This window comes from Salvelinus fontinalis, chromosome 42 (assembly GCF_029448725.1).
Source record: "Salvelinus fontinalis isolate EN_2023a chromosome 42, ASM2944872v1, whole genome shotgun sequence".
Lineage (NCBI taxonomy): Eukaryota > Metazoa > Chordata > Actinopteri > Salmoniformes > Salmonidae > Salvelinus > Salvelinus fontinalis.
In genome coordinates, this window is record NC_074706.1 from 9,885,851 (window position 1) to 9,899,872 (window position 14,022).

Genomic DNA, 14,022 nt, shown 5'->3' on the forward strand with positions numbered 1-14,022 from the left:
TCAATCATACCTTTCATGGGAATCCCAGTCCCTGTGTGATTGAGTACAGTAATGGCTGTAATCACTTCACATCCATTTATTTTGTGCTGGGAGATGGCTATTATCAGGGAGTTTCCCTAGTCTCCCTAATGTTGCAGTAACATGCTATGCTGGTATGTGAAGAACAGCACACCTGTTCACAGGCTACACGTGACGCGACAGCCCAGGAGGCAGTTTTCCTCGATGCTTAGGGTTGCACCCCTGGAGCGGCGCGTCGGGAACGTGCATTGAACATGGATTCAGGCTGAGGCTGCAGCACTCTTTTATCAAACAAACTACAGAAACCGAGAGAATTTTCCTTTGTGAAACTGACAGATATAGAAGTGTGAGATAAGCCAGTTTTCTTATGGAGATTTTAACCTTCCTACTCTCTCACACGTTCTCTAGCTCGACCCGTCCCCCTTTCTTTCGCTCTCCTGACCCAAACTTCTCCCTGGCGCCACTCTCTTCTTACAGAGAAAAAAAGACGACTAAAAGATGCACCTTCTCCATCCCACTTTCCTTTCCTGCTCACTCCTCTCCTGGCCCAAACCTCTCTCTGTCTAAGCTTTTTTTATAGTTATCTCTACCTGCAGCTACGCTCTGCGACTCCGTTCCAGTCGACTCACCGAGCAGGGGGGACTACACTTTGTTTGGCTGGTCCACAGACGCACGCGCACACGCGCACACTCACCAAGCAGGGGGGGCAGCCAGTTGACGTTGGCCTCACAGTGAGAGTCCAAGAAGGTGAGGACTTCTCCCTTGGCCACCGAGGCCCCCAGCAGACGGGTACGGATCAGACCCTCCCTCTTCTTGGTCCGAACGATGCGCACCTTGGGGAACCGGGCCATGTACTCCTCCAGACGGCCCTTCAGGTGCTCTGGGAAGGAGAGGAAGAGAGAGAAAAGGTTAGAAATGTGCCGCATGGGAATGAAATCCTTCCCTATACAGTACATTCCTCAAAGATCATCAATTCAAAGAGAGAGAGAGAGAGAAGGGAGAGTGTTTATAAAATATATCCATTCCTATACATTATTTAGTACATGGGTTATGATCACCTCTGTCACACACAGAGAGCGAGAGGAGGAGGAGAGAGATTTATAATTATATATATTTTATTTATATATTTTATTTAACCTTTATTTAACTATTCAAGTCAGTTAAGAACAAATTCTCATTTACAATGACGGCCTACCCCTGGCCAAACCCAGACGACGCTGGTCCAACTGTGTGCCGCCCAATGGGACTCCCAATCATGGCCGTATGTGATACAGCCTGGATTCGAATCAGGGGCAGTAGTGATGCCTCGAGCACTGAAATGCAGTGACTTAGACCGCTATAAGAGGATAATGGCATTCCACAAATGTATCCCTATTACGTATACCATGCAGCCATATGCCCATGACTTATACAGTAGGAGTTAAGATCACAGTCGTGTCACAAAGAGAAAGAGGAGAAAGGAGAGCGAGGGAGGAGAAAGGAGAGCGAGGGAGGAGAAAGGAGAGCGAGGGAGGAGAAGGAGAGCGTGGGAGGAGAAGGAGAGCGTGGGAGGAGAAGGAGAGCGAGGGAGGAGAAAGGAGAGGGAGGGAGGGAGGAGAAAGGAGAGGGAGGGAGGGAGGAGAAAGGAGAGGGAGGGAGGGAGGAGAAGGGAGAGGGAGGGAGGGAGGGAAGGAGGAGAAAGGAGAGGGAGAAAGGAGAGGGAGGGAGGGAGGGAGGAGAAAGAAGAGGGAGGGAGGAGAAAGGAGAGCGAGGGAGAGTCGAGGAGGATTGGGATTCTAGTTTCCGGCTGCTCTTCAGCTCAAGCTATCTCCAGGCCACTGATGGGGCTGATTATTCTGGATGTGCCTGAGCAGGGTGGGTCACCAATCAGCTAGTCGTGCCAGAGAGACACTTAATGTCATCATTACCAGAGACGGGAGGGGATGACACTCCAGGTAGATTACACAGACCAAGGAGGTGTCAGATGGTACATTATGAAATACAGAGGGAGAGAGCGGTAGAGAGAGGGAAAGAGAGAAACAATCAGTGTTGCTCTTTTCCTTGAAACAGGAGGTAATTCAGGGTATTTGAATTGAAAGGGGAGGGAGAGAGAGAGAGAGAGGAGTGACAGAGAGAGAAAAGGGGATATAGAAAAGTAAAAGATGGAAAGAACGAAAGAGGGAGAGAGGGGTAAGAGGGAAAAACAGAAAAGTAAGAGCGATGGTAAGAGAAAGAGATGGAGAGAGAGAGAGAATTTCATCTCTAGTGATGTGTTAATCTAATCTTGCTATTGTTTCACCATTCTCCTGGTCCCATTCAAGGGCATTAACAGTTAACGTCCCTTAAGATTGCCCCACTGTTAGCACTTAATTGAATTGTTTAATTGGTCTCTGTTTTTTTAATATTACAAGGAGCAGTGGTTTAGAGGCCCACCTGATAAACCAAGGAAAATAACATGGCGGCAAGGCGAACTTATATAATGACTTCATAACCCATACAAGACACATTCATAAGCAGTAAATAAGCATGTCATACTGTAAAAGCTTGTTGTCGGTCAACCTTTGTCATTGTGTTTGTAATAACTGAAAAACAGTTCAATATGATCCTTCTATATACATGCATGCATACAAATAAGACCTGTCACCTTATTAAAATAATAACAACGCACAAATTCTTACTGACAATATCTATTTCCAGAAATCTAATTTAGAACCTGAGAGACGGAGCAGGGGAATGTGATGGAAAAAAGCATTCCAAATCGACATCCATTCATTCCCCCCCACCTCTCTCTCTCTCTCTCTGCCCCCTTCTCTCTCTCTCTCCCTCTCTCTGTCTCTCTGTCTCACTCTCTCACCCTCTCACTCTCTCTCTCTCTCTCTCTGTCTTCCTCTCCCACTCTCTCTCTCTCTCTCTCTCTCTCTCTCTCTCTCTCTCTCTCTCTCTCTCTCTCTCTCTCTCTCTCTCTCTCTGTCTATCTCTCCCTCTCTCTGTCTCACTCTCTCACCCTCTCACTCTCTCTGTCTTCCTCTCCCACTCTCTCAGTCTCCCTCTCCCACACTCTCAGTCTCCCTCTCTCAGTCTCCCTCTCCCACTCTCTGTCTCCCTCTCCCACTCTCTGTCTCCCTCTCCCACTCTCTCTGTCTCCCTCTCCCACTCTCACTCACTCACTCGCTCGCTCACTCACTCGCTCACTCGCTCACTCACATTCTCTCTCTGTCTCTGTCTCTCACTCTCTCACTCTCTCTCACACTCTCTCTCTCTCTCTCTGTCTTCCTCTCTCACCCTCTCACTCTCTCACTCTGTCTCTGTTCTCATATAAAGAACTGGTAATGTGTTTGACCCCTTCCTAACAGAGGCCAAGATGACCATCAGTATGGTGGCAGTATAGTAGAATAGGAGAACCATCCTTATCTTCCTTCATTGTATTATTTGTTCATTTCCCTGTCGGCGGGAGTTTTTTGCATGCCAACCGTGTCCCCGTTACCGGCATCATTCAAATCCTTTAAAGGTAGCCGTTAATACCTGCATGCTGGGGCTCTATCACACGCCTGCAGCCTCGGCCGCTGTTTGTCCGTGATTAGCTACACCGCTTTGCTTTTTAAACGCTCCGCATCGCACCATACCGCACCCTGTCTGGATTTACACTAAGTAGAGTGTAGAAATGGGGAAGGAAGAGGGTTCATTTCAGTCTATAGACAGATGCTGGCTTAGTTAGGTAGCCGAGCGGTTAGCGCGTTGGGCCAGTAACCAAAAAGTCGCTGGTTCGAATATCCGAGCCGACAAGGTGTCGATGTGTCCTTGAGCATGGCACTTAACCCTCATTTGCTCCAAGAGTGCCGTATTACTATGGCTGACCCTGTAGAAAAACACACTTCACTGCACCTATTCGGTGTCAGACTTTTTTTTCTAGCATCTAAGACAGGGCTGCCCAACCCTCTTCCTGGAGATCTACCGTCCTGTGGGTTTTCAGCCCAACCCTCTTCCTGGACATCTACCGTCCTGTGGGTTTTCAGCCCAACCCTCTTCCTGGACATCCTACCGTCCTGTGGGTTTTCAGCCCAACCCTCTTCCTGGACATCTACCGTCCTGTGGGTTTTCAGCCCAACCTTCTTCCTGGACATCTACCGTCCTGTGGGTTTTCAGCCCAACCCTCTTCCTGGACATCTACCGTCCTGTGGGTTTTCAACCCAACCCTCTTCCTGGACATCTACCGTCCTGTGGGTTTTCAGCCCAACCCTCTTCCTGGACATCTACCGTCCTGTGGGTTTTCAGCCCAACCCTCTTCCTGGACATCTACCGTCCCGTGCGTTTTCAGCCCAACCCTCTTCCTGGACATCTACCGTCCTGTGGGTTTTCAGCCCAACCCTCTTCCTGGACATCTACCGTCCTGTGCGTTTTCAGCCCAACCCTCTTCCTGGACATCTACTGTCCTGTGGGTTTTCAGCCCAACCCTCTTCCTGGACATCTACCGTCCTGTGGGTTTTCAGCCCAACCCTCTTCCTGGACATCTATCGTCCTGTGGGTTTTCAGCCCAACCCTCTTCCTGGACATCTACCGTCCTGTGGGTTTTCAGCCCAACCCTCTTCCTGGACATCTACCGTCCTGTGGGTTTTCAGCCCAACCCTCTTCCTGGACATCTACCGTCCTGTGGGTTTTCAGCCCAACCCTCTTCCTGGACATCTACCGTCCTGTGGGTTTTCAGCCCAACCCTCTTCCTGGACATCTACCGTATTGTGGGTTTTCAGCCCAACCCTCTTCCTGGACATCTACCGTCCTGTGGGTTTTCAGCCCAACCCTCTTCCTGGACATCTACCGTCCTGTGGGTTTTCAGCCCAACCCTCTTCCTGGACATCTACCGTATTGTGGGTTTTCAGCCCAACCCTCTTCCTGGACATCTACCGTCCTGTGGGTTTTCAGCCAAACCCTCTTCCTGGACATCTACCGTCCTGTGGGTTTTCAGCCCAACCCTAATTTAACACACCTGATTCTACTAATTAGCTGCTCAATAAGACCTTATTTGGTGTATCTGATTCAGCTAGTTTAGGGTTGGACTGAAAACCTACAGGACAGTAGATCTCCAGGAAGAGGGTTGGGCAGCCCTGATCTAAGATGTTAACATCTAGGTAGAGCATTAACAGATATTAGCCTAGCTACCACCTTTAGAGACGAACGCCAATAATACCATCTCTACATTATCCCCCTGTAGGCCTGTAAGACCAGTGTTCTCTGTGTAACCCCTTAGTCTACAAAAGAAGTCTGACCCCTCCACAGTAACAAGTCATTTTCCATTCCGGAGCCTGTTATTCACACCGCAAACATAACCATACATCTGAATGTTGGCAAAGACAATGAACCTCATTGTCCTATCAGCACACAGAGAGAATGTCCGGGTTGGCCAATAAGTCAGTCATTTGGTGTCCTTGAGTGGGGCACACCTCCCCAAAGTCACTACTCACCACCTAAAAAAGTTGCATTCAGCACTTTTCTTTTCCCTTTTCTTCTCTATCTTTCCCCTCCCTCTCTCCCTTCATCGCAACACTTCTATCTAAACTCCCAGGGTGTCTCCCCTTCAAACTAATGGCCCCAATAAAAGTGACAGTAGCTGTATGAATGAGATGCCTCCCGGCCTGACCCGGCGCTCTCTCTCTCTTTCTCTTTCTCTCTCCCTCTCTCTCTCGCTAAGGAACAGGACGACAGGAGGTGAAATTAAAAAGGAGGGAGGGAGAATGTTTCAATGCTTCACCGCTGCTAGGCTTGTTAGTGTAATTGATATGCGCCACCTAGAAAACGCTAGGGAGTTCTGGAGGAGGTTGGAGGGGTCTAAAGAGGTAAGAGGCGGGCCAATTCCCTGTACAATTTCCAACAGGAAAGAGAGAGATCTATCATGCCAGGTGTCCTTTGAGTGGTTTATTAATCAAGGTCATAAATCAACGGACTGACACATGGCATGGTTGCTACGGCGGCGGAGGTGACAAACAGTTATGGAAGGGGGGAAAGTTTTGCGATCCCAGCGGCGCTGCAGCGAGCCCGACAGCTCGTGATAAAGGGCAGCAGCCATGGCGGTGGGCTGGGTTCCTTCCTCCCTGGTACTTTGATGTTTCACAGGCAGGGGGATAGTCTTTTAAGGTGCTCTCTCTCTCTCTCTCTCTCTCTCTCTCTCTCTCTCTCTCTCTCTCTCTCTCTGTCTAAACTGTCTTCGGGCGATTTCTCTTTGGGACCCTCTCTCTCTCTTCCTCTTCTCTCCTATTCTCTCTCATCTCTCTCCATCAAGGCATAAAAATATGGATTGCTGAATAAGGGCGTTTAGCCTATAGAGCGTCTACCTGACCTCATCGGTCGGTCCATCAGGAGTTTAGATGCCTTCAAAGCCCAAGCCTTCTAATTTTTCCCACTGACCCCCATCACCAGCAATAACTACACAGAGAAAGCAACTCAAATTATGGATGTGTCTGAAATCACCCCCTTGAAAACTAGTTCTTGAAACGTAGTCTGGGCCGGCTCCAGTTAAATAAATGATTAGAAATATAAGTGTTTTTAGGAAGTAGCAATTACCGCATCCCTCTCTTCGCTCCTGTTTTTAATGAAGAGGCAATAAGCCCAAGTTTTCCCTGCACTTTAACTGCATCAATTTATGTATTAATATTATTTTTATACTAACTCGATTGTTTCATCTGTAAAGTTCAAATAGCTTTGTGAAGAAAGACTATTAGCCAGTGTAAAGAGTGTTGGATAATTATGGCTTGGCTACTGGCTACGTTGGCAGCTCACACTCTTTGCAACACTGGATGGGCGTGTGTACAGTGTGTGCGTGCGTCCGTGTGTAGACGCCTCCATGCGTGTGTGCATTTGCTCCCGCTATAGTGTTTGTCTTAAAGACCGACCATGTCAAAGACTACATATCTAGATGTTCTGGCTTCTCTCTTCAGTTCCATGACAGGTCATTCATTAAAACCTCCAATAGCTTCAGGGGGTTTAGACTCAGTCAGAAGACACAGCTAGCTAGAGAAGTGAAAACGCACAGGGCAAAAGAAAATGGCCAGAATTTCCATAATTTGCCTTTTTAATCAAAGAGGCGGAACAGAAAAGTTCAAAACATGTCATGTGGGTTTCAAAGCTAATTATGAGTGGAAAGTTGAAAACGTTATAGATGGTGTAGTTCAAATGAACGTCTCTACGGCTGGATCAAAGAGGGTATTGTGTGAGTGTGACCTTCGTTTCAGCATCGGCTCGAATTGTGGGGGTATGTGGGGGTATGTGAGGGTATGTGGGGGTATGCCGTATCCCTTGTTAGAAAAAAGGTCAAAAAACGTACCCCTTGTTAGCTTAAAAATTGGATCCCAATTATATTAAGCGATCTACAACGACGCTTTACAATGCTTTAGGCTAGAAATAAGATGTGCGGCTCCGATGCACATGTGGATATACTTGGATCGTCTCTGTAACATTCACAGGCATTTTGGAAGTGTAACGCGCCAATTTCGAGAGTGGAACATCAGCTATATCAAAGATAAGAATTTCACACGAGACAGCATACGGAGCTGAGCAGGACGTGACTTTGTTCTGGGTCAGGCAACCACCATCTCAATTAGCTCACGTGACAGACAGGAATTTATAGACCCGGGTGTGACTCTGCCGATATCAATTGAGCTAATCACGTTCTGAAAAAGATGCTTAACTAAATTGATACTTGATGGTTCATATAAATGAAATGTTTATAACATATTTGATAGTGAAATAACATTTGTGAAAATAGTCTAGACTTTATTTTCCCTATATGAAATATATGACATTATAATTAAATAGCCTACCCAAAAGATGTCATGAGTCATGTTACTTACACCACATCGAATTGCAGGAAATGTGCTTGAAAACTATTTTTACATATCTCAATGAACAATAATTAAAATAGACCCAAATACAGGCTCCGGTCAGTATTTTCATCTCCAACTTTGACCAACTCACATTTCCCACACATCTGTTGAACTTATTTGGTCTTTCACAATAGCCTATGTAAGTCAGTGGCATGCCCCCAAACCCACTTAGTAATAAGCATACTGATGGTGAAGAATCTCTAAAGAACTAACACTAGAACACGAGAAGCATCATCAAAGATAGAATCAAATAATCACGAAGCAAGCCGTTGGCTCCATGCTCTGTTCACAGTATTTGAAGTGCGCAGTAAGCCTAGGCCCAGCCTGTTGAATAAGAAGACCCCCCCTTCTCCCCTTGTTGGCTTCAATTTACTCCAACCAGGCTTTCCTCTGGGAAGACTGCGATGAACCGCCTTGAACCGCTCATAAAGTCTTACCTCGCTCTGTACCAACAGAGATCAATGTTCCGACTCAATCCCAATTTATTACGTTCTCGCTTTTCTAAAGAGAAGAAAACAATGAGGTTCACTCGCTTTGGTTGAATGGAATCTTGCGGGATTCCATCAGGCGTAGATTCTAGAACAAGGGTGAGGAGTAAACGTGTTCACGTGAGGGTGGAGTTGTTTGTGTAACTAGGCGCGCGAGGCTCCGATGTCCTAGTGGGAGCATGGCTGTTCATACACATAAAGGAGAGGAAGGGCAAGATGGGGGCATTCTAATCCAGCTCGATCTTGTCATTCATCCTTTATTATTCACAAAGGCCCCATTGAGATTGGAATCTCTCTTTCTGACCTCTGATATGGTGACCCTGAAACTGTAAAGCAAACGTGTCACTACAGTCCAAGTGTATGAAAAGAGAAAGCAGTACAACATAAAGAATGCATTTAATGGCCAACTCAACTAATAATTCATCTTCGCTCCCTCCGTTCCAATAAATCCTAAATGTTTTGGCTGAAGCTTCGTATTTCACTTAGATTGACGTACTGTATTTTGCCATGGCATGTCCTTCACGACAACCTAAAATCCCTGCCAGTTAAAAGCTTTTGCTTGGTAAATCATTCCAACTTCCATATATTCCAGGGTCTTCTAATCTTCCTGAGAGAGGACTATTGTCCACACTCCTTCTGTTGTTTCAATCACAATCTATCCTTTTACAATCCACAGTGGATGTGAACCTTCAACTTATGAAAGCAAATTGTCCTACAAAGACTCACTGAATATCTGTTCTCCTTACGAAACTCTATTGACTGGCACCAGAGCACTCTGTTCCAACCTTGGTGAGGTTGATGCCTACTGAACCAATGTATTAAGGACAGGATGACACACAATGCCACATAACAACACAGAAAACGCTGATGCATTTCTAAACACTTCCCCAGAACAACGGTTCCTTGCTTTAAAAGGTGATACAGCCAAGGAAGAGAATAGGATCCATAGACGTATGGATTTCCCACCCTGTAAAATCACCTGCAACAAGAAGCAAGAAGATCTATTGACGAGTGTTGAGATAATTGACATCCGAATGCCAAAGGTTGCTTGGTGAAGCGGTGAGGACTCCGGTTGTATCTTTGATACACACCGATCGTTAGAGACGGAGAACAAAGCCCACGCCTGGGCCTTATTGATCCACTGTGTGTGTGTGTGTTGTGTGCGTGTGTTGTGTGTGTGCGTGTGCACGTGTTCCCCTGCTCTTCGATGGGAGATGACAGATGCCGCATATAATTGGCGAGATAAAGAGGCAGCGGGTGATTCTCCCGCGCAGGGAGAAGACACAGCCGACGCATAACGCACCACACTGACATTTGTCGCGAGCGGGTTTCGTCCAATCAAAGGAGGCCAAGGGATAATTACCTGGCAGGGTTTGTGTAATATGGGTAAGACTAGTGAGGGGATGGTGGGAGGAAGGGGGGAAGGAGAGGTCACTCCATTAGGCGCTCCCCCGCTCCTATCGGAAGCAGTGGCTACTCTTTCATTCACTACGCTTGTTTACCACCAAGGTTATATGACATGGGGTCCTTAATTAGCGCTGAGGCAGGTGTGTGTGTGTGTGTGTGTGTGTGTCTGAGTGGCTTTTCTAGCTCTTATCTTGAGAATTGCCCTTTATCAACACTGGGCTCTCTGTTCCTTCCCAGTGACTAAATAAACTACAGGTGCATTCTTTCTACTCAACTCAGGCATCTCGATGCCTTTGAGAACATCCATTTCCATTATCTGTGATAAAGTATTTAAGAAGGCATGGAGTCAGGCAGACAATACAAGAAAGGCAATGCTTTGTTTTATAGTTTGACTTTGTACCTTTTGTTTAGGCTAATGAATTGAGACAATGTCATGCAGAAGAAACCACTCTGACATGACCCATCTTTTGAATTAGATACCATTTCCAACATGCCATGCTTATATGAACAATTATTTGTCATTTACGTTTTTAAAAGAGTCTGCTAGACAATTCCTTCACCTTAGAACCCTCTTTAATGCACGATCACAATGTGTTTGGTACTTGTCCTATAGCCAACATGCTGCTAACTGACTACAGATGATTATTTCTGAAGTCGCATTAATGAAGAAGTGCTGTTCAGTGCAATACAATTCCAAGGGTGGGAACGAGGGTTCTTCCAGTCCAGAGAACATGTGTAGTTAACTAATTCCTTGCTTTAAAAAAAAGGCCTTTCATAACAAGTAAAAATATCAGTGAAAAAAGAGAGGAATGGAACAGATGACAATTACAAGGACAACGAGGACAATGACAGCTGCTAAAGCTAGTTTACTCTCTCTCTCTTTCTCTGCTCTCCTGGGAGAAGAAAAGACAAATCTCCAACATAAGGAAGGACAACTCGAGGGAAGCAGATTTTGATGACTTCAATGAACCACTTTCTTTACCAAACACCTCCCTGCTTTGCAAAATCATCTTTGAGTAACTCCTTGAACAAATGTGAAACTTCTCTCAGCCCTGTAACCATCACAATGGATTTGTCACACAGCGTTTGCAACAGATAACAGATTTATCAGTCTGACAAACTGATGAACGCATAATTAAGATACAAAAAGATAAGTGAATGTTTGGAACAAAGTCAGCAGCACAGTGACTATGACCTGGAAAACCGAAGGCGGTTGTTCTTCGATAGAAGCTGAGGAAGGAATCGCGCTTATTGAAAACTTTTATAACAACCTGGTTACATTGAAGGGAACCTACATAAGGACTTTGTAAGACATCCATACGACATAGCTAACACATTTATAAGAAGTAGATCAGCATTTATCTGCCGGAAAGCAGATCTGTGTCTGTATCAAGATGGGAGTGGGCCGAAAGAGTCAAGGAAGTCTCGTCATGGCAACCAGTTATTATGATGCTGTTTGAAGTCTGGAAACATTGTCTGTTCTGTTGTTGTTGTTATCAGTACTGTAGTGTACTCTCATAGGAAAGGTTCTTTATAGTGTTGAAGTCTCCTCCTTCATTCTCTTTCTATTCCCTCTACAGGCTCCTAAACAACTTCCCCAAACTCCAATCAACAGCTCACATGCACCGTGCTCCCGAAGAACACCCTCTACACACTCTCAGCACATTCCATAAAACCCCCTCACAATGACCTTACAGTGGAGGCAGAGCTGACAGAAGCAAGAACATCCCTGAAAGAAATGAAGAAGAAAAAAACATGCCTCTTCTTTTGTCTAACACTCCACATTCAGCACTGGACAAACGTGTCTCCAGTGTTACATTCATAAAGACTGTGTTTGAGTGCCTGCGTAGGTGCGCGTGTGTATATTTGTGTGTATGTATCTCAGGGTTCCTTCGGGAGTTTGGGGAAGCAATTACACACTTGGCATGAAAAGAGATTCTGGCAAAAAACTCATCGGACAACAAAACCCACGGAGGAGCACGGTTTTAAATTAGTCGGTGCATTTTATACAGCCCTCAAAGTTGTCCAGCCTCTCCATTCCATCCTCTCAGAGCATACACTGTGCCTATTGAGCTGCCTATTTGTTCTTCCTCAAGTCATTAAATGTTTCCGTTCCCTGAAACTTTAAATCAATGACTCAATTCACTTAAGCACAGGACAGTTAAGCCCCCCCCCCCCCCCCCCCTGCAAATGTGGTTGTTTCTGGAGGAGGGGTACAATGTGTCACTCATCCTCATCTCATAATTGGAAGTGGAAATGTATGTTAAAACAGAACAGATCCTAAGCATATTTAGAACTGCATTGTGGGTAGACGATGGGGTTCTCACAGTAGTAATGGACACACGTAGCCTTCTACTTTAACTGTCACTCTAATGCTCTGAGGGTAGAACTAACACGTTGTGAATGCAATTTGACATAGATTACCCTCCAAGTGACTTGGTGCATATCTGTCTATTTGCTTTAAACAGCCTTTTAGTTATTGGGGCCTTCTTGCTGTAATCATGTCAGGGGAATGGTGTCAGGGGAATGTCTCCCTGAGTGCACTTTATCCATACCTGGGTGAGTCACAGTGAAACATAAGTGAAGAAAGTGTGTGTGTGTGTGTGATGTGAAGCGAGAACAATGCTAAATTCCTGTTTCTGATGTTACACAATAAAAAAAGGTACAATAAAAACATAAGCACTTCACCTAAATTCTTAATTTTTAGAGAACATCAACATTTTAATATTATGGAAGAGTGGATGATAATTATTATAATAACAGATGAACCACTGCCCTCTCATTGAAAGTAATTAAATGGATTGAGATGCTAATATTCCGTTATTATAACATAGGAGAAAAAGATCCCAATGTTTTAATATGGTAGGCAAATTAAAAATGGAAGAGCTCATAAAGGTTTAGTTTTACAAGCTTCCCTCCTCCCTTTCCCCCCTCTCCTCTCCTTCATCCTCCCTCTCTCCCCTCTCCCAATCCGCTCCTCCTCCCTTTCCCCCCTCTCCTCTCCTTCATCCTCCCTCTCTCCCCTCTCCCAATCCGCTCCTCCTCCCTTTCCCCCCTCTCCTCTCCTTCATCCTCCCTCTCTCCCCTCTCCCAATCTGCTCCTCCTCCTCCCTTTCCCCCCCTCTCCTCTCCTTCATCCTCCCTCTCTCCCCTCTCCCTTTCCGCTCCTCCTCCTCCCTTTCCCCCCTCTCCTCTCCTTCATCCTCCCTCTCTCCCCTCTCCCAATCCGCTCCTCCTCCCTTTCCCCCTCTCCTCTCCTTCATCCTCCCCCTCCCCCTCTTCCAATCCTCTCCTCCTCCTCCCTTTCCCCCCTCTCCTCTCCTTCATCCTCCCTCTCTCCCCTCTCCCAATCCTCCCTTTCCCCCCTCTCCTCTCCTTCATCCTCCCTCTCTCCCCTCTCCCAATCCGCTCCTCCTCCCTTTCCCCCCTCTCCTCTCCTTCATCCTCCCTCTCTCCCCTCTCCCAATCCGCTCCTCCTCCCTTTCCCCCCTCTCCTCTCCTTCATCCTCCCTCTCTCCCCTCTCCCAATCCGCTCCTCCTCCCTTTCCCCCCTCTCCTCTCCTTCATCCTCCCTCTCTCCCCTCTCCCAATCCGCTCCTCCTCCCTCTCCCTGCCTTCTCCTCCCTCTCTCCCCGCTTCCCAGGCAGATCGTACAGTACAGGACATTAAAGGTGTCCTCTATTCCAGTTCCATAATGGAACCGGGAATCCACTCCCCGCCTCTGAGATGAAAGCGGCTGGAATTCTCCAGAACCCTGGGACCCTCTCTCTCGTTTGTGACATTCTACACTCGCCCGCTCTGAGGTCAGGATATGAATATTCTATTGGCAGTCGGCGGACTGATTGGAAGCACAGCGATGGTTTAGTTTCAAGAGGGATCATTAGTATGAGGTACCACAACTCCCGCTTTGCCCCGGGGCCGACACCAACTGTCAATAGACAGGAGGAGGCGGAGGAGAGCCGACTTCATTTCTCTCACAGAACATGGAGGATGGTCCTGTGGCTCACTAGTTACTGTGACTAGGTTGTAGAGGGACACTCCAATTATACAGTCCCCATGCATTCACAGTGTTCAGTGTAGAATGATATTCACATCCTTATACTGGATTTATGGGTAGATTTCCTTGTGGTATTCCAGTAGTCCAACTGCTTACGACCGACCAGCTGGTCTGTGGTTATTTGCAGTTATTTAGGTAAAAGGATAATGGCATTGTATTCCCCAGGCTTTTTAATGCAGTGTTGGTTTCAATTTCTCTACTC

At 46.5% G+C, this 14,022-nt stretch overlaps 1 protein-coding gene across 4 annotated transcripts in view; it reads right to left on the bottom strand.

Annotated features, from left to right (window-relative positions):
• The window catches only part of galntl6 (polypeptide N-acetylgalactosaminyltransferase like 6), a 258,649-nt gene that overhangs the window by 53,231 nt on the left and 191,396 nt on the right, over nucleotides 1-14,022 (bottom strand). For all 4 annotated transcript variants that reach the window (XM_055909593.1, XM_055909591.1, XM_055909590.1 and 1 more), the window contains exon 6: nucleotides 713-898. In XM_055909593.1, the coding sequence (XP_055765568.1) occupies nucleotides 713-898 (186 nt within the window). The remainder of the gene's footprint in view (nucleotides 1-712; nucleotides 899-14,022) is intronic.